The sequence below is a fragment of the Peromyscus maniculatus genome, chromosome 6 (assembly GCF_049852395.1).
Source record: "Peromyscus maniculatus bairdii isolate BWxNUB_F1_BW_parent chromosome 6, HU_Pman_BW_mat_3.1, whole genome shotgun sequence".
In the NCBI taxonomy this organism is placed as follows: domain Eukaryota; kingdom Metazoa; phylum Chordata; class Mammalia; order Rodentia; family Cricetidae; genus Peromyscus; species Peromyscus maniculatus.
Window position 1 is genome coordinate 132,105,901 of NC_134857.1, and position 20,773 is coordinate 132,126,673.

Consider the following 20,773-nt stretch of genomic DNA (forward strand, 5'->3'; position numbering starts at 1 on the left):
TCAAGTGCTGGGATTAAAGGCGTGTACCACCACCGCCCGATATTTAAGAATTTAAACAGGGACATGACCTCACATCATGGGTTACAACTGAATTTGCGAAGTAGTACAAATAAGGACTTGAGGGCTATAGTAAAGTGGTGGTATTATACACCATGTATACACTTGTTATATTTTAATACTTGTTATATAAATCTTACTCCAAACTAATCATATCAAAACTATATAAACAATTGGTTCTCAACCTGTGGGTCACAACCCCTTATGGGGGGGGGGGGCTGAAGGACCTTTCACAGGGATCTCCTGAGACCACTAAAAAAACACAGAGATTTACATTAAGATTCATAACAGTATCAAAGTTAGTTATAATGTAGCAACAAAAATAATTTTATGGTTGGGAATCACAACAACAAGAGGAACTGTATTAAAAGGTTGCAGCAACCTATTACAAAGGTTGAAAACCAGTGGTATAAACGGATTTAAGAGATGGGATTTCCAATGCAGATCTCACAGAGCACAACCGAAAACCAGAGCAGAGCTAATCCAACATGGCCGTGGAGTGGCTAATCAAGCCTGCACTTCAAACTGACAGTTAAGTTTAGAAACAATGATGTCATCCATAAGAGATGCAATAGTAGCACTTCCAGAGACCTGTTATGAGAAAGAGAACACTGGAGCAGAGCGCTGGGGAAAAGCAGGCTCCTGCTCAGACAGTTCCCTACCAGTAACCCACAGCACACACCTCTACTTACCTCCCGCAAGCTGATTTTAGCGGTATAGACTATATTTGATCCATCTCTTTTGAATTTGGGATGCTCTTTGTCTTTAATAATAAAAACAATGTCTGCTGGGATGCTATTTGGTGTTTCGTCCCCTTCCCTCGGGAAAGTAATTTTGGTGCCTTCTTTCCACCCTTTTTTAATCTCAATGGTGAGAATTTTGTCCTCAGATCTGTAACTCCTTCCATCAGGGTTTAATCTTTTCCGAGAAATCTTCATCCGTTTGGTGCAGCCACTATAGATTTCTTCAAGCGACACTCTAAGTTCATGAATAACAGGAGGGTCTTGTTTGAGACGGGAGGGTCCCACAGAATTCCTGTCTCTTGGATAACCATTCATGCTGAATCCAAAGGCACTGAAGGGATCTCCATCTATTTCCATTTCTTCAGAATCTCGACCTCCACCCATCCGTCTTCCAAAGAAAATTTCAAAGGGATTGGAACCCCCAAAAAAGGCTGCAAACGTGGCATGAGGGTCACCGTGGAAGGTGTACCTGAAGGTGCCTCCCTGTCCATCAGTGCCTCCTGCTCCTCCTTTCAACCCTGGTGAAGAGATAACATGATCAGAAAAAGGGCTGTAACTCTAGACAGTTGACCATTTGCTAGCTGTACCGCCAATAACCTTTGACTATCCCTTACGGTCAGAAACATTATAATTAAACAGCATGGTTACACAGCTTCTGAAGAGCTACCCTAAGTTAAAGGTTTAGCTTGCAAATCACTCCTCCAAATTCTTAGCTTTAATAATTTCTTCTTGAATCTGTTTCATAATAAATATGAAAAATAAAAGGAAACTGAGATTCTTTACCTCAAAAACTACTATTCCAGAATACTGTATTTAAACTGAAGAGTTTTAAAGACACCTATTGAAAGCAACTGAATAGTTAAACAAAGAATCTAGATCCTTAGGTGCCACTATAACTAATTAATGTGATCAATAGTAAGTAATATATCCATACTAAGTAGCTTTATTCTTTCTTTTGCTGTCTTCTAAAGACTTTCATTACTTTTAACTCTGTGTAGGCATGTGTGTCTGCACACGAGTGTAGGTGCCCATGAAGGCCAGAGGCATCAAATCCCCTGCAGCTAGAGTCACAGCTGGTTGTGAGCCTCCTGAAATGGGTGCTGGGAAATGAGCTCAGATCCTTGGACAGCACAGCAAGGTTCTTCTTAACTGCTCGGCCATCTTTCTAGCCCCCACCAGGTCTTTTACTGTTCAAGAACTAAACAGAACTATTTCTTAGCAGCAAGGGAAAAAGTTCTAATAAAGAGGGCAGTATGGAAAATGTTTCTGTGGACACTAGATTATTATCATCTTCGATAGTGAGACTTCTTAGGTCTACCTTTTCACATCCTGATTCAAAGCATTAAAACCAGACCTGAAATCGAGAGCCTCGGGTCTTTTTAGCATGTAACCCGGACCAGTTATTTCTGTCTGACAGCAGAACTGTGACCTTTTCCCCAAAGGTTCAACAGGACAACATGTGGCTGACAAAGATTATATATATTTGACATAGCATGTTCTACCACATCCCAAAGGAAGATCCAACTAAAATCCACAAAACAGTATCATGATGTTTTAGGAGGCCAATCTTGGCAAAGATTTCTATCATTATAAGGAAGCTTCTGGAGGCGCCTTAGAGGAATTCCTGACCAAAAAGTAAGGTGGGAAATGAAGATTACAGAACTGGGAAAAACTAGTTTAAACTGGAAGATTCTTATATCCAAAATTGAGTAATTTGAGGGCAGGGAAAGTATGTTACTAATTTTTGCATTGCTCATGCATATGGGGTTAATTAAAAATGACAGGCACTCCAGTCTACTGAATGAAGAAAATCAACTAACTCTTAAAGTCCTCCTAAGCTGAAACTAAAGAAGGTGTTTTAAGGGTCAGCCTAAAGACAAAGCAAAAGAAAAACAACACAGCAACATGAGACTTAATCACTGTAAACTCCAAGGAGACTCCACTTCCATATCTTGCTATATAGTTGGTTCCTATTATTAAAGGACGGACACGGGGACGGGGACACACACACACACACACACACACACACACACACACACACACACACACACACGCACGGTTAGGGGTGGAGGGGATGGATATGCACGGTAAATCCAAACAGTAGGTGGGTTTCCTTGCAGAAGGGGAGAGCGACAAAGCTGGGGAGGGGGAGCATGGTCAACAGGCAGCTCCTTCGGTTCTTCCTGACAACTTTCGTTAGTGCAACTGTAACTCCAAACGTGGAATAGTTAATGACAGACTTTCTCAGGTGACAGAGGAAGTCTAGAACTCAAAGTGAAATAGTTAATGACAGACTTTCTCAGATGACAGAGGAAGTCTAGAACTCAAAGTCATGACGAGGTAACTAAACGAGTACTTAAGTTACTTCAATAATTGTATCCTTCTTCCCACGGATTTCATAAAATAGAAGAATCTACCAGTTGGGTAAATGAGCTTGCCTACCCTTAGCTCTCGAAAAGGCAAAAATCTAAATGCTTTGGGCACAGAACAGAACAGAAAGAATAACATTTTCAGGATTACATCATAGGTTTGGCTTTTCCCTAAAACCTCTTCCTTTGCTCCCAAAAATGGTAATTCAGCCAGTATTATAGTCTGTGAGAAAATTTACACACAGCTCAAGTGACTTACTCATCAGAGCCGACAAAAATTCAGCCTTGAGATTTTCCTAGACATAGAACGGTCAGCTATGTAGGTCAGATAAAGAATGAAGCTACTTTAATAATGAGAAAATCCTACCAAAATGCCGCTGTAATATGACATGAACTTCTTCCTGTCTAACAAGCACATCATTTGCTAGATAGTCAGCCTTAATCCTGTACACTGCAACTCCCAATAAAAACAACCAACATCCAGCTGGATTCTCTCTGCTTTGAAATGTTTTCTAGACACCGTCTAGTCAGGGGATGGACTCTAATTCCACTTCTGCCTGAGCTTTAAATCAACTAGCCAATTTAACATGCAAAGCAAACACATTTTGGGGACACTATTCACAGCAATGACGTCTATTCATTATCTGACAAAAAAATTATGAAAAGAAACACAAGAGAAGAATTAGATTTGCAAGGAAAAATGATAAGACTTGCTAATTCTTACTTTAAGGAAATGGAGGGTGTAAATGTTTTGATTTGTAGCAAGGGTTCAGAGTTGTAGAAAAAGAACCTTCAACAGTTCAACTCACAAGAAGCTGAGTAGCGTATGTCTTTAGAACACAGAAAACAAAGAGGTGCGGCTGACTAACTGCATTAAAGAGAACAGCAAACCACATGAATGTTAATATACCAAATACTTAAGTCTGAAGACATAAAACTGCTTTTAGCATCCAAAAAAAAATTAGTGAGTAAGCAGTAATCAACAGGCAAAGTAAATAAAGGAGAAAAAAATGTTAGAAAACCAGAACCTTCTAAGGTGTGTTTTGAGGGAGATTTTTATTTATTTATTTTCCATTTTAAAGTTGCATTTACTGGTGGTCAGTCGGTCTGTCTGATGCCATGGTAAGCATGTAGAGGCCAGAGGACGACTTTCAAAAGTCAGTTCCCTCTTTCCACCACAGGGGTCCCAGGGACTGAACTCAGGTCACAAGCACCTTTACCCACTGAGCCATCTCTGTGGCCCAATAGAAAAAAAAGAGTTGTTTAATACAAACTTCTCTTCACGTCCACTTAGCCAAGCCTAAAACTTCAGGGCAGAGAATATGTCAGAATCCAGTCTTAAATTTCTGTAGCTGCATGGTTATTTTCAAATGTTTCAGTTGTGGAGAAAACTGATCTATTATTTCACATGTGATTACACTACAAAGCTGACTTCTAGGCAGTTCAACTGGAATGACTTACAAAGGTTTACAGTTTGTCACCACCCTCGTCCATCTGCGGAACATGCCACCGATCTGAAGTCCTCTGCTCCTCACAATGTGCCTATCTCTCCCTCCAGCCCCAGGAAAGCTGGCTCCGCTATCTATCTCTCCAAAGCTGTCTTGTCCAGACATCTCACAGAAACTGCATTACATAATTCTGCCTTTAGATCTGGGTTTCCACCCAGCGTATTTTCCAGGTTCATCCAGTTGTGACATAGTCCATTAAATGGGTATTTTTAACTGCTGAAAGGTGCCCACTGGGACATACACTTTCGTTTCCCCACTTCGTAAAGCATGTCACTCTGGCCTGTCTTGACGCAAGGCCCTCACTGGTGCTGCCTCAACAGTCAGGCACATGTCTCTGCATGAGCAAATGTTTTGTTTTGTTTTTCCGTTTATAGATTCCTAGGAATAGAACTACTAGATAACATAGTAACTTTAAAACATGGCTATTTAATTCATTAAAAAAAAAAACCAAAAGCATTCTAAATTTCAAGTGTTAAAAGAATTTCACAGCATGAACAAACAAGATTAATAGTTCTCTTAATTCCCACATACAGACATTCAGCATTATCTCACAGTTCTTACTTCTGCTCCCCTAGCCCCAGGAGGAACAATGGGACAGGGAGGGCGCTCTATCTAGTGCCTTAGTAGTTCCACCATCTCAGAGTTCAGTGTTTTCTTACTACTGGAGAGGCCTGTGCACCCAGGACTGTAAGCACAGACAATGAGAAAAGTGAGAGAAAAAAGAGCCTTCCTCATATTCTCCCACAGTGTACCTACCGGAGATTTCTGGGGGAAGGTGCTGAGGATCGAGAGCAGGGCTCCCACACTTCACAAATGCTATGACTCTGAGCTACACTCCCGCCCCTAGAGGGTTTTAAACAACTGTGTGCTGTTCTACCAAAAGGTAAATAAACGAACCACTTTTCTGTGAAGGAAGAATTCTAAAAGCTTAGTAATGTTCCTTCTCCTGTATTTTCAAATAGCTTATAAATGCACAGTGCCTCTGAATAATGGCCTGCAATGCTGTAAGAAAAGAATCCTGCCTCACGCTCCTTCTCTTGCTCACAGCACTTATCTGGGCTAAGAACACCAAGAATAAAAAATAAAAAATAAAGATTCAGGGCACACAGACAATCATGATTTAGTTTTTGGAAAGTTTAAGTCATTGGTAATGATTATTAAAAAAAACTATCAAAGTAATGTGACGGGGGAATTAGTCAAGAAAACACCGTCAAAAGGACTTAAAGAATTAAGTGTACCATCTGGTGACTTGAAAACTCTATCAAGTCAAACACGTTTAACAAACCTGACTCCTATGGCTTAGTCACAACAGAGATGCACCTGGGCCGTCCATAAGATGGAAGGAACCAAATCACCTGCCTTTACTGAAGCAGCTTTTACGGCAATTTAGGGAACCTCCCACTTCTCAGGTGAGGCCAGAGTCTGGCAATGTCTGAAGATGCTGCTGGCTCCTGAGACAGCCCCAGCATGGCATCAGTGCGACCACGGGGAGCAGAGAGGGGGCTGTCCACTACTTGCTGTTTTCAGTTACTCCATTTGTAAGAACCTGGCCGGCAATGCAGGTCCACCCCACCACTACCAAAGGTGGCAGCACAAGAAAATAAAGACAAGAACCTCCACACGACTGCACTGAACTGCAGTTTAGTTTGCTGACTGCAAAGCGAGTGGGCACTTCGAATAGGGAATCTGATGTTTAAATGCTATAAACAGAGGGGAAACAAAACTGTTTCCATAGCCACAGTGACTCGAAGACATTTGGGGAAAGTGATGAAAGAGTACGTTAGTCCCAATTTTTAGATTTGAAAACCCCAAACTCACATGAAGTGAAGCACTGCTGTCGCTGCTAATCAACAATGTACAAGTCCTACCGTACGTCCACATTTCATGGAGATGCTGGACAAACCTGGGTTAAGGTCCATAACATAAAGGAGACTCTCAAAGGTCTCCCCTTTACTGAGCTCACTAAGTTCTGGTCTCAGGAGGTTAAGGAAAAAAGTATGGCCGAGGAAAAAGGGAGGCTGTCACCTCTTCACGTATATAGTAAAATTTCTGAAGGGAATAGTTAACTAAAAGAAAATCAGTCATTGTTCTAACTAGGTGGCCATTTTAGGTTAAAAAAAATTCCCAGATTTTTCTCCTGGCACACAATCGCTATTTACAATTAAGCTGAGAAACTTGCTCTGGTATTTCATGACATCAGGAAAACTCGCTCTTCTCTAGGCAGATTGCCAAAAACAACTAGAAGCTGAACGCCTATGCCTTCTGCGGCTAAGACACACGACTGACTCCGTCTTGTTCAGTCTCAATTAGCGTTGCTCTAAAAAGGCAAAAAACTTCTTGTTTTTCTGAATAAAATATAAATGACCCAGAATTTGAACTGCCAGTCTTAAGATTTTAAATGATTGAAGATTCTATTAATTTTGGTCAAAAAAATCCATTAAAAAAAAAAAACAGGTTGCATAAGACTTTTAAACAATTCATTCCTTGGCACAGGAATTTAATGTTTCTTTTAAAATATAAGATGCTAAAACTGTAAGTATAACAGTAGAATATGTATAATACAGTATTATTTTTTAAAAACCCAAAAGACAAACATGAACATTTCATTCGTAGCTCACTCAAATGATCAAGAATTAGCCCTTGTTTTTATCTGTTATTTTTCTTTTTATTTTAGGTTTGTCTGACAATCTAATGTAATGATAATCAGAAGACTGAGAGAGAAAAAAAAGGAAAGATTCAGAGCCAAAGGAACAGAAATGTGCAGCTTACCTTCTTCCCCAAACTGATCATATATCTCTCTCTTTTTAGGATCACTCAATACTTCATAAGCTTCTGCGACCTCTTTAAATTTTTCCTCTGCTTGAGGGGATTTGTTCTTGTCCGGATGAAATTTGAGGGCTTGTTTTCGGTAAGCCTTTTTAATATCTTCATCTGTAGCTCCTTTTTCAATTCCCAAAATGCAATAATAGTCTTTCCCCATTTCGAATGCCTTGAAATGAACTTAGCTTTCCCTTTGTAAAAGAAAAGAGTGTCCCCAGTCTTAGCAAGACAATGATTCTGGGAAAATCAAGCAAGCTGGCTATCGTAGAAGTTAAAGCAATCAGCGAGCCGGCTCAGCTGTCTGGAGGCAGCAGGCAGCGTCTCTATTTAATTCCTTCCCCAGCAGCTCACTTACGGATAAATAGACACCACAGAGCCGGCCTCCCTCTAGACCCTCCCATTTCACTACGTGTCTCCGTACTTTCTAGAACAGCAAATGCTACAGGACGTCACTTTCCCAGCGGCCTCTAGGCAAAGGACTGAGCTGCGTCCCTCCTCCTCCATGATTAACTCTTCCCTTTCCTCTGGCTCTACCACTTTATTTCCTGTGGATTTAGCAAAGCAGTATTTCAGTTTTGTCATAACTACAAACGTATTTATCCATTAGAGGTAAAAAGGCAACAGAAATAATTATAGCCATTAGGTAACCCATCTTAAAGTAATTATACAGATAGAAAAGGCTTGAGCTTACTGTAGGTATTCCAATTTCAATTTCAAGCTACCTAGTTGTCAAATATGCAGAACTAAAATATGAGGTGTTTAAATTTAAAGTCTTCAAATAATTTGGGTCATTTTCAAAATTCCAAGGTCTACAATCTGAAAGGTGAGGAGGTCACTATATGAAGTTTCACATGGTACAAAGGCTACAATAATACAATAAAATTGAAAAGCAGTATTTTAACATAAATGACTTGAGAGTGATTTTTAACTAGTTTTTGGTAATATTTAAAAATTTATTATCTGTAAAAGCTCACTACCTGTGTTCATTACCAGGAGTGAACCAGAAGATTCCATTCGGAGGGTCTGTTTTCCTACTCTGGGAAGGTTGGGAAAGGATCAGATTTCAGCGTGCTCAGTTCAGAGCCAAACACCTGGATCAACTTAAAATCTGGATATGTACGTTCAAGGGGCAGCAAGGTAACTACTACTTTAAAACACATTTTCCCTCATTTTAAATATGTACTTACAAAGATTTTTGAAAACATGGGGGGAAATTCTCCCTCTTTTTGTATTCCCTGTTACTATTAGTATATTTTCTTTTAATTCTTTTAAAAAATATTTGTTGCTATTTGCTGTAATTTTTTTAATTAATAAAGTTTAAATCACCTTTACATTTATATGCCATGTGATGCTTTCTCCTACAATGTATCTTGAATAAATATGAGAGTATTTTGAATGTATGTAACTCATCTTTTCTCTCTTATATGGATTGTCAATCTGTTCTCAGCTGTTCCTGTTTCCAGGTGAGTCCTGACACTCAAGGCCTTGGATACAGTTACGAGGCAAGTTTTCCACCACTGAGCTGTGCTCCAGCCACCACTTCTGATAGGATATTGAAAGACAGATTACTAAGACGATGTCCAAAGAAATGCACTCACTTCACACTGCATTTAAAACCCCTGGGTGTCTGGAAACTTGAGGGGGTGTTCAGGTAGAAGAAAGAGAAAATGGACACACACGCTAAGAACATACTGAGAACCTGATGGGACAGAACTGCCCCCCCTCTGCCTGCCAACACTTGGATGACTCGGCACTTGGGAAGGCTTCCTTTTGCTCATGGCCATGACTTCCTAGCTCTCAAGGTCCCTCCCACAGCACCTTGCTGCGGGAATCTCCCACACTTGGCTTCCTACAGACAGAGGTTAGTGAACTGGCTCATTTTTTTAGTCTATCAACAAACATCAATACCAAAAGACTTTTTTCAAATCCAAAGAATCTGGGAGAAGTCAGTATCAAAAGTCACTTGCTTCTAGAAGTGTGTAGCTATGTGAGAGAATACAAAAAGAAGAAAAACAACAATTGGAATTGACATACTTTTCCCCTTCAAATGAAAGGTTAACATATTTTTGTCCATGTATTAAATAAGGGCTTGCACTTAAGATTTTTATTTTACTATTAACTAGTAAGATGCCACGAAGCTATAATTCTCTTTTTATTAAAAGTAGTGAGGCCAGATGTCCCACACCAGTAATTTCCATACTCAGAGCATGAATTGATTTTCCAAGTCTATCAAAAAGCTTAAATGTGATTATTTTATCAAGGTTAACAGCAACCAAGTTTTTGTGCACAACAGCATGTTAAAGGGAAATGTCACTTTGTCTCTTATCAAGCTTCCTTGATTGGGATATTATGTTTTAGTAACTATCGAAAAAGTATTTGTACACAGAAGATAGCAAACCCCCAAAACATAGAAGTATAACCATCAGCCCACTGACCCCATCTTCTTCTTCTAATTTGGTATTTCTACAAAACAGAAACAAGCCTCAGCTGTTGTGATGGTTCATGCCAAAATCCTAGCACTCGAGAGACAGAGGCAGCTGAAGGTCAGCCTAGGTACGTACACAATGAGCTGGAGGCCAACCTGAGCTACAGAAGAAAACACTTTTTTTTTCTAAGTCACAAATCAGTCTCAGTTTGTGGTAGATTACAGAGACTAGCAGGACTGGGCTGACTTCTAGGATTACTCAGAAGAAATTAATTTCAAATTAGGTCACTAAGAAGGCAGAAGGAGGAGGGTAGCAAGTTTGAGGCCAACCTGGGCTACAGAGAGAAACCCTATCTCAATAAATTATTAATTCAGATAATCTCAAATACTTTAGAACAAATTCTAGTATTTTACTGATGCACCTGTTAAAAACTTTTTTCTATCAGTATTTAATTTTTGACCAGGTCATGTTCAGTTCTGATGTTAATTCAGAATTTTTTTTTTTTTTTTTTTTTTTTTTTTTTTTTTTTTGGTTTTTCGAGACAGGATTTCTCTGTGTAGCTTTGCACCTCTCCTGGAACTCATTTGGTAGCCCAGGATGGATTAAAGGCATGCGCAACCACTGCCCCTGATGTTTCTCATAATGAATTTGTATCAGAAAATCATGACCTCCAGTCCCCCACACTTCCTACTCAAGATTAAGCAATTTTGGGCTATTTTATACTGTGTTCCTAGTGCTTCTGATAGCTGAATACCTAACCTCAAATCTAAGTGTGTCCAATAGTCATTGAATCTGCTGAGGTAGCCAGGTATGGCTGTGTACTGTAATTTCACAACTTGGCAGGCTAAGGGCAGAACAATTACTATTGAGCATTAGAATAGCCTGGGATATAGAATGAGTTGCAAGCCATCCTGGGCTACATGGCAAAACTAAACTTAAGGGAAAAAAAAAGGAAAGGAAAGAAGAATGGTGTAGGTCTCAGTGAGTGGTAAAATACTTGTCTCCCATTCATGAAAAAACCCTGGGGTTAAACCCCAGGGGAGGGAAGGAAGGAAGGAAGGAAGGAAGGAAGGAAGGAAGGAAGGAAGGAAGGAAGGAAGGAAGGAAGGAAGGAAATACAAGGTGGCACTAAGGACTATCTACAATGGTTTAAAATAGTTGTTTAAAGCACGGATTCTGGAGTCAAGACTTTCTGGATTCAAATTCTGATAATCCCACTTACCAGCTGTGTGGCCTGGGATCTAAACTCTGTGTCTTGGTTTCCTTATCTGTCAATTGGGGTTAATATCAATATTAACTTTGTAGAGCTACCATAAGGATTAAATATGATGTGCAGTGTATTTAAATATCGACACTGTGAAGATTAAAGGTGTTAGCTACTTTTATGATTTTATTATATGAAGACCAACAACTTTCTTTCAGAAAACAATCATGCCATGTGTAACACTTTTACTTATAAAATTACACACACATAAATGCAAACAAGGTTATGTTTCGCTCTTTCCAAATATTCCTGTTAAAATATGCTTACACACCTTGAATTTGTTAAAAATAAAACCATGCTGGTGATGGTGATGGTGCACGCCTTTGATCCCAACACTCCAAGGAATGAGGCAGGCAGATTTCTAAGTTTGAGGTGAGCCTGATCTACATAGCTAAATTCTAAGCTAGCCAAGGCTACAGTAGTGAGACCCTGTCTAAAAAGTCAAAATCATTAAACACTTCACACAGGTAGTATTTGTCATACTTTAAATCTGATTTATTGATTTATAAGGAGGGGTTTCATTGTGTTACCCAGTCTGGTCTCAGGGTCCTAGAGTCAGTCAGATGCAGTACACACCTGTACTCCCAGCACTTGGCAGAGGGAGGCAGGACAATCAGGAGTTCAAGGCCAGTCTTGGGTTACACAGCACGTTTGAAACCAGTGTAGGCTACATGAAACCCTGCCTCAAAACAACAACAAAAGCCCACAAATCAAACTCCTTTCTCCTCAACCTCCTGACGAGGTGAGGTGATGGAAATACATATTCTCAAAATTCTGGAGACAGGATCTTCCCAGCCTTGATTTCTGTCTATACTCCACACAGCTCAGTCATGATGGATCCCTTCACAGCTGTCCTTCCTGGTTAGAAGACAAGCAGAAAGAAGCTACAGATAAAGCTTCTTTATCTGATGTGGTGGTGCAGACTTTAATCCCAGGCCCAGGAGGCAGAGGCAGAGGCAGAGGGATCTCTGTGAGCTGGAGGCCAGCCTGGTCTACAGAGCAAGTTCCAGGGCATCCAGGGACCCCCCCCCAAACCCCCAAACTCCCCAAAATAAAAACACTCTTGAAAACACTGAAATTTATGACATATACATTAAAACTTTACACTATTTTAAGCTGTACAAACTACTCTGCGACAGTAGAAGTCTGCCTTTACTCTGGACTGTAGTTTGCAAAAACATTAAGCTACCGAAACAAAGAACTGCCAGACTGACCCTCAAAGGAGTCAGACATTCCCCATGCTATCATGCAGCAAGCCAAGGATCCTTTTCAGACTTTTATATCTGAATTCCATTCTCTTACACAGAGGAGCTCTTCTGAGCCTTTCTGCTAACAGCAATTATATAATGGCAGTTTAGAATAAAAACGCTTTCGCATGCTCTCTGCTGTCTATGCTCTGTGTGCACATGTCTGGTACTTAAACAAGAGAGAAATTTTCATGAAGCTTTTCTATAACTATAGTCTAACAACAAGCTAAGACATTCTTTCAAAAGTTTTTGTTTTGTTTTTAAGACAGTTTCCCTCCATAATGTAAGTGGGCTCTGAACTCAATGATCCTGCTGCCTCAGCCTCCTGAAGGTTGGAATTTCAGGCAGGAGCCATGATGCCCAGCTGCTATGATAACAATCCTTAAATAGACATTGCTTCAATATTAGCATAAAAAAGAACATTGGGCTGTGTTTTCTGCTATTTCACTCATTTCGGGGGGGTATCTAAAGTCTTCTATAAAATCAAAACTACTAGCCATCTAATAATGACTATATTTTACGTGTACATTTTATACTTTCCTTAAAAGCCTATAAACACTAGAGAACTGTTAAGTTTGAAACTCAGACTCCAAATTTTCAACATTATGGAAAGGTTTCAGACTTTCATAATGGCTAAAATATCAATAACTTCTGCCATGGTTATACTTACAGCTTTATTTTAAAGGAAAAAACAAATTTTAAATTATTTGGTTTTTCAAGACAAGGTTGCTCTGTTTAACAGCCTTGGCTGTCCTGGAACTCCCTCTGTAGAGCAGGCTGACCTCAAACTCAGATTCACCTGCCTCTGCCTCTCAAGTGCTGGGATTAAAGGAGTGTGCTACCACTGCCCAGCTGGAAAAATGAAATTTTAAAGAGATTCACCAATACACGCTGCAGGTTAGGCAAGTGCTCTACTACTAAAGGCCGCATCTCCAGACCTTACCTCATTTAGGTCACAAGGCAGAAGACAAACTTAAAGCCAGCGTCATTAGGACACTAACCCCATTTACTTAAGATTAAATTCTTTCTAGCAGGTGGTGGAGGCCAACTTTGGCTACATAATAAGAGCACCCATCTAAAAAATGTAAATTGTTCGGGAAATCCTACCTTCTCCTTATCTACAAATGCCCTTCTTTAGGTTACTGAAGTAGTTTGGAGTCCTTGTTAGCAACATCTAATCAACATTTCTTTATAGAATTTGGCGGGTACTCCAATTTTCTTTAAACATGTGATTGTTGTTAGGTTCAATTCCCAGCACCAGCAGAAAAAAGTAATTGGCCAGGTTGTGGTGGTGGTGGTGCACGCCTTTAATCCCAGCACTTGGAAGGCAGAGGCAGGCAGATCTTTGTGAGTTTGAGGTCAGCCTGGTCTACTAAGTGAGTTCTAGGACAGCCAGAGCTATTACAAGAAAAGTTTGCCTTGAAAAACAAAAACAAAAGAGAATAATTGTTAAAAGTCTACATTCCCCATAAAATATGAGCTGCTTAGCAAATACTTCAAATGCTCATTATGTGTTCCACATTGTTCCCAGTGCTGCAGAACATACACCACTGTTGCTCTCTCGTTCAGTGCACACTCCCATGGGGAAGACAGACAGTACACAGAAAAGAGGCGGGCCAGTGTCAGAGGAAACAATGTTACTGAGATACTAGGGAGAGGGTTATACTCCATCCAATAAAGGCTCTCCTTGGTTCTCTGGCCTAGCACACGACTGTACTAAGATGGGCTGGCATTTTTAACTGAAGATTGGGTATCCCACTTTTTGAGGGGCCCAGGCTCATTGTGACACTTTTGGAAAGAGAGACAGCCTGGTAAGCAGTGCTGACTCCTTCCTTGCATTCTGTTGCCTGTGTGTCATGCATCAAGGATGCTTCAGTCAACAGACTGAATCACACAGACCACAGCAACTGCATAAGATTTTATCACCTAGTAATATCACAGCCATTTTGTGTTGACACATTGACATTCACACAATGAAAAATCACCCATGTCAAGAAGAAATGTGTAATTCTGTTAAGAACTGTATTTAATTTTCATCTTTCCATCCTTTACTCTGCACAAATATAAACATATTTCAAGTCTATAGTTGACAATTAAGTTCAATAAAGTGTGGTACAAAACAAGTGAACAATTCAATTAATCACAGATAAATACTACTCAGTTGGGGCTGGAGAAGTGGCTCAGTGGTTAGGAGTCTTTGCTCTTTCCAAGGACCCAAGTTTGGTTTCCAGAACCCACATGGTGATTCACAATTATCCACATCTCCAGTTCCAGGGTATCCAATGCCTTCCTCTTGACTTCCATGGGCACCAGACATGAATGTGGTGCATATACATACATGCAGGCAAAATACTCATGAACATAAATTTTTCAAAAATACTGTTGTTATATGGGTTGAGACAACTGCAATATAAAAGAAAGAGCACACGATCTGAAATGAGGAGCTGGAGGGATGGCTCAGTGGTTAAGAGCACTTGCTGCTCTTGCAGAGGACCTGGGTTCAGTTTCCAGTACCCGCATGATGGCTCACAACCACTTGTAACTCCAGGTCCAGGGGACTCAACACCTTCCTCTGACCTTGGTGTGTGTTGCACACATGTGGTGCACATACATACATTTAGGAAAAGCACTCATATGCATAGAAATAACAAGCTGGGCATGGTGGCACATGCCTTTAACCCTAACACTTAGGAGACAGAGGCAGCCTTGAACTCTATGAGTTCAAGGCCAGCCTGGTCTACAAATCAAGTTCCAGGACAGACAGGGCTGTTACACAGAGAAACCCTGTGTCAAAAAACAACAACAAAATAGAAATAAAGTAAAATAAAAATAAAAAAATCTTTAAAAAAAAAAACAAACTTGGAAAGGAGTTGGTTCTGTATACTTAGCTTTGCCACTTAGTTTCCAGTATGAGTTCTAGAAAAACCATGTATCATTCTAGGTTCTGAATCCCTCATTTATACATTTGCTCTAATGAGGCTAACATTTTTTGCCTCATTAGAATGACCTAAGAATTAGAAAATAGGGGCTGGAGAAATGACTCCATAGTGAAGAGCATAAACTACTCTCTCGCAGAGTGCCTGAGGTCAATGATTCCTTGCAGCAATGCTGGGTGACTTATAGCTGACCATAACACCAGGGAGATCTGAAGTCTCTGGTATCTACAGGCAGATGCACTCATGTGTCACACACCTACACACAGATTCACATATGTGATTAAAAAAAATAAATCTTAAATGGTTGTGAGCCACCATGTGGTTGTTAGATAATAAATCTTTTTTAAAAAACCTTTAAAAGAATGAGAAAACCCATGGAAGTGAAGTGCTGCACAGATAGTAACTGTTATCCTCCCTTTGGGCTGACTGGTTGGTCTCGAAAAGGCTTCAGAATGCAAGGGCTGGGGATGCAGCTCCGTGGTAGAAGGTCCTGGGCTCAATCTTTTGGAAAAAAAAATAGGAGTAGGAAGAGAATGTGAGCAATGACTTGAAATTCTGATAAATTCTGAAAGAGTGGGAAGGGAGAAGGCTTAAAATTTGTATCAGGAACAAAAATCCAGGCGAAAAGATCACAATGTTACTCCACAGAGAAAGAGGCTGGTCAGGTAAAAATACAGGGATGAGAAAGAATGGTCAGACTCTTCAAAGTTTCAATGTTATTTTGACAACTGGACATTCATGCTCTTCAACAGGTACTACACTTCAGGGGCTGGAGAGGTGGCTCTGGGGCTAAGAGAACTTCTGCCTTCTAGAAGACCTGAGTTCCTTTCCTACCACCTACATCAGTCAGCTCACAACCAGCTATAACTACAGCATCAAGGGTCTGACATCCTCTTCTGGCCTCTTCAGGAACCGGCCCATGCACGCACACTCGCACACACCACAAATAAGTAATTAAATAAAACATCAATCTTGTTTTAAAAATGCCACTTTAAGGCCAGCTAAATGGTTTTTTGGTAAAAGCACTTGCTGCTGAACCTGAAAACCTGTCTCAATCCCCAGGACCCACACTACGGAGAACAAACTCCTGCAAGCTCTTCTCTGACTTCCACAAGAACGTGGTGGCACACACCCACACGTGTACACAAACACAGATGTGCTTTTTAAGTGCTAGGTCAAGTAGCTTGCATAGCATAGAAGAGGCTCTAGCTTCTATCCCGAGCTGAAAAAAGAAAAAGAAATCGAATTCTGTTCAATTGTTGGGTCATTCAAATATTAAATGACAATTTATTTTGAAGCCTGTGAAATTATTTTTTGGTTTTCTTAACAATGATTTTTATAAAAGTTTTATTAATATTTTTTAGCCACCCAAAAAGCACTTATAAAACAAACCCATAATGGTTAACAGGAGACAGAATTTTATCAGGAGCAGTTCTCCAGGGACTACTGTTCTCTTTTGTCTAAAATTTTCAGTCATCTACCACCATAGCTATGTAACTCCCAAAATTTTTAACTTTTGATACTATGTTATTGCTCAATTTTATACTTTCCTTATAAGAGTAGTTCTCAATCTTCCTAATGCTGAAACCCTTTAATACAGTTCCTCATGTTGTGGTGACTCCCAACCATGATTATTTTCATTGCTATTTCATTAACTGTAATTTTGATACTGCTAGGAATCATAATGTAAATCAAAATGTAAATCTGTGTTTTCCAATGGTCTTAGGTGACCCCTGTTAAAAGGGTTGGTCAACTCTCAAAGGGGTCATGACCCACAGGTTGAGAAATGCTGCCCTATACAAAGTGTAATAGAATATATACATTTACAATGATTGATTTAATTATCTTCAAAAAAGATACAAAGTAAAATTTAAAAATTTTTAAAGAACAAGCCTTTTAAAAATAAAGTAAAAATAAAATTGTTTTAAAAAGCTTACTAAGTATTAGAGTACTCAGGAGTGGTGGCACACACCTTTAATCCCAGCACTCAGGATGGGGAGGCAGGCGGATCTGTTTGAGGCCAGCCTGGTTTTACTGGGGAACAGTAATCAGAAATATTTCCTGCTTCAAGAATTTCTTTAATGGGAATAAATTTACTTTTCTTTTTTTAAATTTATTTTATGTGCATTGGTGTTTCACTTGCATGTATGTCTGTGTGAGGGTGTCAGAAGGCCTGGAACTGGAGTTACAGTTGTGAGCTGCCATGTGGGTGCTGGGCATTGAACCAGGGTCCTCTGGAAGAGCAGTCAGTGCTCTCAACCACTGAGCCATCTCTCCAGCCCCAAATTTATTTTTCTTTTGGGGAGTACAGACTGTATTCAAACTGTGACATTTAAATGTTTCCTAATACAATTTCCAAGTAACAATTAGCCCTTCTTTATTTCTCTCTTTTATAGGAAGTCCCCAAAAGTTTACTAGGAACTTCAAAACAAAAGGAGTTCTAGCATCTTGTGATCCAAATTACAAATCAAGTTCCTGGGGCCAGGGGGCAGGACTCAGTGGGTAAAGTGCTGAGCAGATAGATCCCTAGCACCCACATAAAAGCCAGTGGCATGTACCTGTAAGCTGTGGAGTGTGGGGGGGTTGCAGAGAGCAGATTCTGGGTGCTTGCTTGCCAGTCAACCTACCTAAAACAGCTGGCGTCTAGCTCCAGGTTCAGTGAGATTCTCTGTCTTAAAATATAAGGGAGTGACAGAGGAAGACATCGGCATTCAGCGCTGGTGCTTTGTCTTTAAGGTAGTGGCAATGGCCGTATTTACACATGCTCGGGCTGGGGGTTTAGCTCAGTGGCAGGGTGCTTGTCTAGCAAGAACAAGGTCCTGGGTTCAGTCAGTTCAAGGCAAAGGGGAATGGGGGTAAGAGAGAAGACAAAACTACAAACAAAACAAAACCCAACAAAGAACCAAGCAAACTCCATATGCTTAACTAGACATACTTGCATAGGTTCAGAGTAAATTAACACTAGGAACCAAACTGGTGTGGTTTTTATTGTCGTCGGTTCTAGAATTTCCCCCCGTCAAACAGGTAGAGAAGGAATTGAGTGGCTGTGCACAAAGTAAGAACTGTAGCTTCACAGGGTAGTAGTGGCACACGCCTTTAATCCCAGCGCTCAGGAGGCAGAGGCAGGGGGGTCTCTGAGTTCGAGGCCAGCCTGGGCTACAGAGCGAGATCCAGGACAGCCAGGGCTACACAGAGAATTCCTGTCCTGAAAAACCAAGAGAGAGAACTGTAGCTTCTAAGACAGTAGTACTTTAATTTAAATCAGTACCAAATTTTACTACAAGTCACACTGCATCCATGCATGCATAATCAAACTGATGCCACTAGGAGACTTCAAAGATTTATTGACAGCTACCAAAAATAAGCATTATGATATTCATAAAAATAAGCAAACCTATGCTATGGTATTCACCAGCTACTATAAAACTGGATAACTGATTGCTTAATTCCAAATACAATGAGCTCAAACTCTGGTGTTGTCTAAAAGACGGCTCAGTAGGTAAAGGTGCTTGCTACCAAGGCTGACGGCCTGAGTTCACTCACCAGAACTCACGATGGGAGAAGAAACAGCACTCCCACAAAACTCTTCTCTGACCTCCGACATCCACGCCATGGGCCCATGCATATAAACATACACCACATAAATGAATGTAATAAAAAGTAAACAGTCTTTTCGGTCCCTGGACTAAGTCAGCATATCAAGACATACTTAGGAGACCCCACTGGATGAAACGGTTGTCTGTGGACGACAGTGTAGAAGGCACAGTCACTGGCCCACAAGAGGCTTCTACTGGAAATACGTAAGGTACTTACTATCCTCGCTTTCACCAAGTAGTGGTAGAGGTGAGCAGTTGACGCCAGGACAAGATGGCTGATAATGCCTACAATATTGACTGGCTGGCCACTAACAGGAAAATGTTTGCTGTCTCTCACTATGTACAAGTTATTTCTCATGAAGGGACAGGGCAGCCTTTTAAAAAGCACTAAACAAAACTAAAAACAAACAAAAAACTCTAAATTCTGCAAAAATTTTTTTTAAAAATATACTTTATATTATAAACTATCAGCCTGGGCATGCCTGCCAGAGGGAGACATATATATTTATGTGTGTGAGTGTGAGTGTGTGTGTGTGTGTGTGTGTGTGTGTAGGTATTTGGGGTTTACGTAAGCTGGGCTAGTCTCAAAAGGTAGTGTATGTGTTATAAAAGGCTGAGAGGGACTGCTTCACAGGCAAACTTCTGGCCATTTCCCCCAAATCAAATCTGCTGTCTGTAACACTGCAGCAGATGCTGAGTTAGCAAATTCTGAGTCATTATCCCTAGAGGAAATACAGGTTCCTGCTAGCCTCTGGTCATATTTTCATAACCACCCCAATACACAGCCTCTTTTTTATACATACTCCTACTTAAAGATCCCTATTTTATATTGTTGATTTACTGACATTCACTCATGGCCAATAGCAGGTTAAGTCATGCTGGAATGAACTTACCTAACACATTTTCTCCATTAGGTATATCATAACCTCGTACTTAGAGATAAACCAAGAATGCACAGGACCTTGGGCTGGATAGCTGGCTCGAGTGCTGTGTAACATGAGGACCTGAGCTCAGATCCCCAGCACTCACACAAGGCTGCAAGGCTGTGTGCATCTTTAATCTCTGTGCTAGCTGCCACAGCTGATGCTCACCAGCCAGCTAGTCTGGCTTCAACAGCAAGCTCCAGGTTCAGTAAGAGGTCCCAGCTCAAAAAAGAAAAAGAAAAAAAGTACAGAATAAGAGAGGGAAGGACTCCATTTTAACCTCTGGCACATGTGCACACATGCACGCACACAAATTAAGAAAATATTTTGCTTGTTTTTCGAGACAGGGTTTCTATGTGTAGTTTTGGTGCCTGTCCTGGATCTCACTCTGTAGACCAGGCTAGCCTCGAACTCACAGAGATCTGCCTGGCTCTGCCTCCCCAGTGCTGGGATTAAAGGCATGCGCCACCACCGCCTGGCTAATTTTTTTTTTTTTTTTAAAGAATGTAAAGCCCTACTTGTTCAATTTTAGCTGGTTCATTAGATTCACATTGCTACTCTGTGTATGTGCATCTTCAAATGACCCAAAATCATCTTGAGTATTGATCTGGGGCTAAAAATAAATTTTGTGAAGAAGGCAGATTTATAAATACAGAATTGGCAAGAAATGAGGCTTAAATGTATAATGATGTGTCACTACCAATGACCCATGACCAGCTTTAAAAAGAAAAATTCTGAGCAACAGCAATATTACAAACCCTGCACCAAATGGTATGCTTTTGATATATTTGTTATATATAAAGCAAGTATGTTATCCTTTACTCCAGAAACCCTCCACATAGTTTAATTTCTGCTTTGAGGGCAGCTTCTGAGGACTGTGCTGT

The 20,773-nt window shown here is 40.3% G+C and overlaps 1 protein-coding gene across 3 annotated transcripts in view; it reads right to left on the reverse strand.

Annotated features, from left to right (window-relative positions):
* The window catches only part of Dnajb4 (DnaJ heat shock protein family (Hsp40) member B4), a 28,370-nt gene that overhangs the window by 2,133 nt on the left and 5,464 nt on the right, over window positions 1-20,773 (reverse strand). The window contains exons 2-4 of one of the 3 annotated variants that reach the window (XM_016007871.3): window positions 7,919-8,042; window positions 7,447-7,688; window positions 750-1,318 (exon numbers count right to left, since the gene is read on the reverse strand). In XM_016007871.3, coding sequence (XP_015863357.1) covers window positions 750-1,318; window positions 7,447-7,657 — 780 coding nt within the window. In that variant the 5' untranslated portion in view covers window positions 7,658-7,688; window positions 7,919-8,042. The other 2 variants (XM_006989493.4, XM_076575245.1) reach the window with 2 other exon arrangements.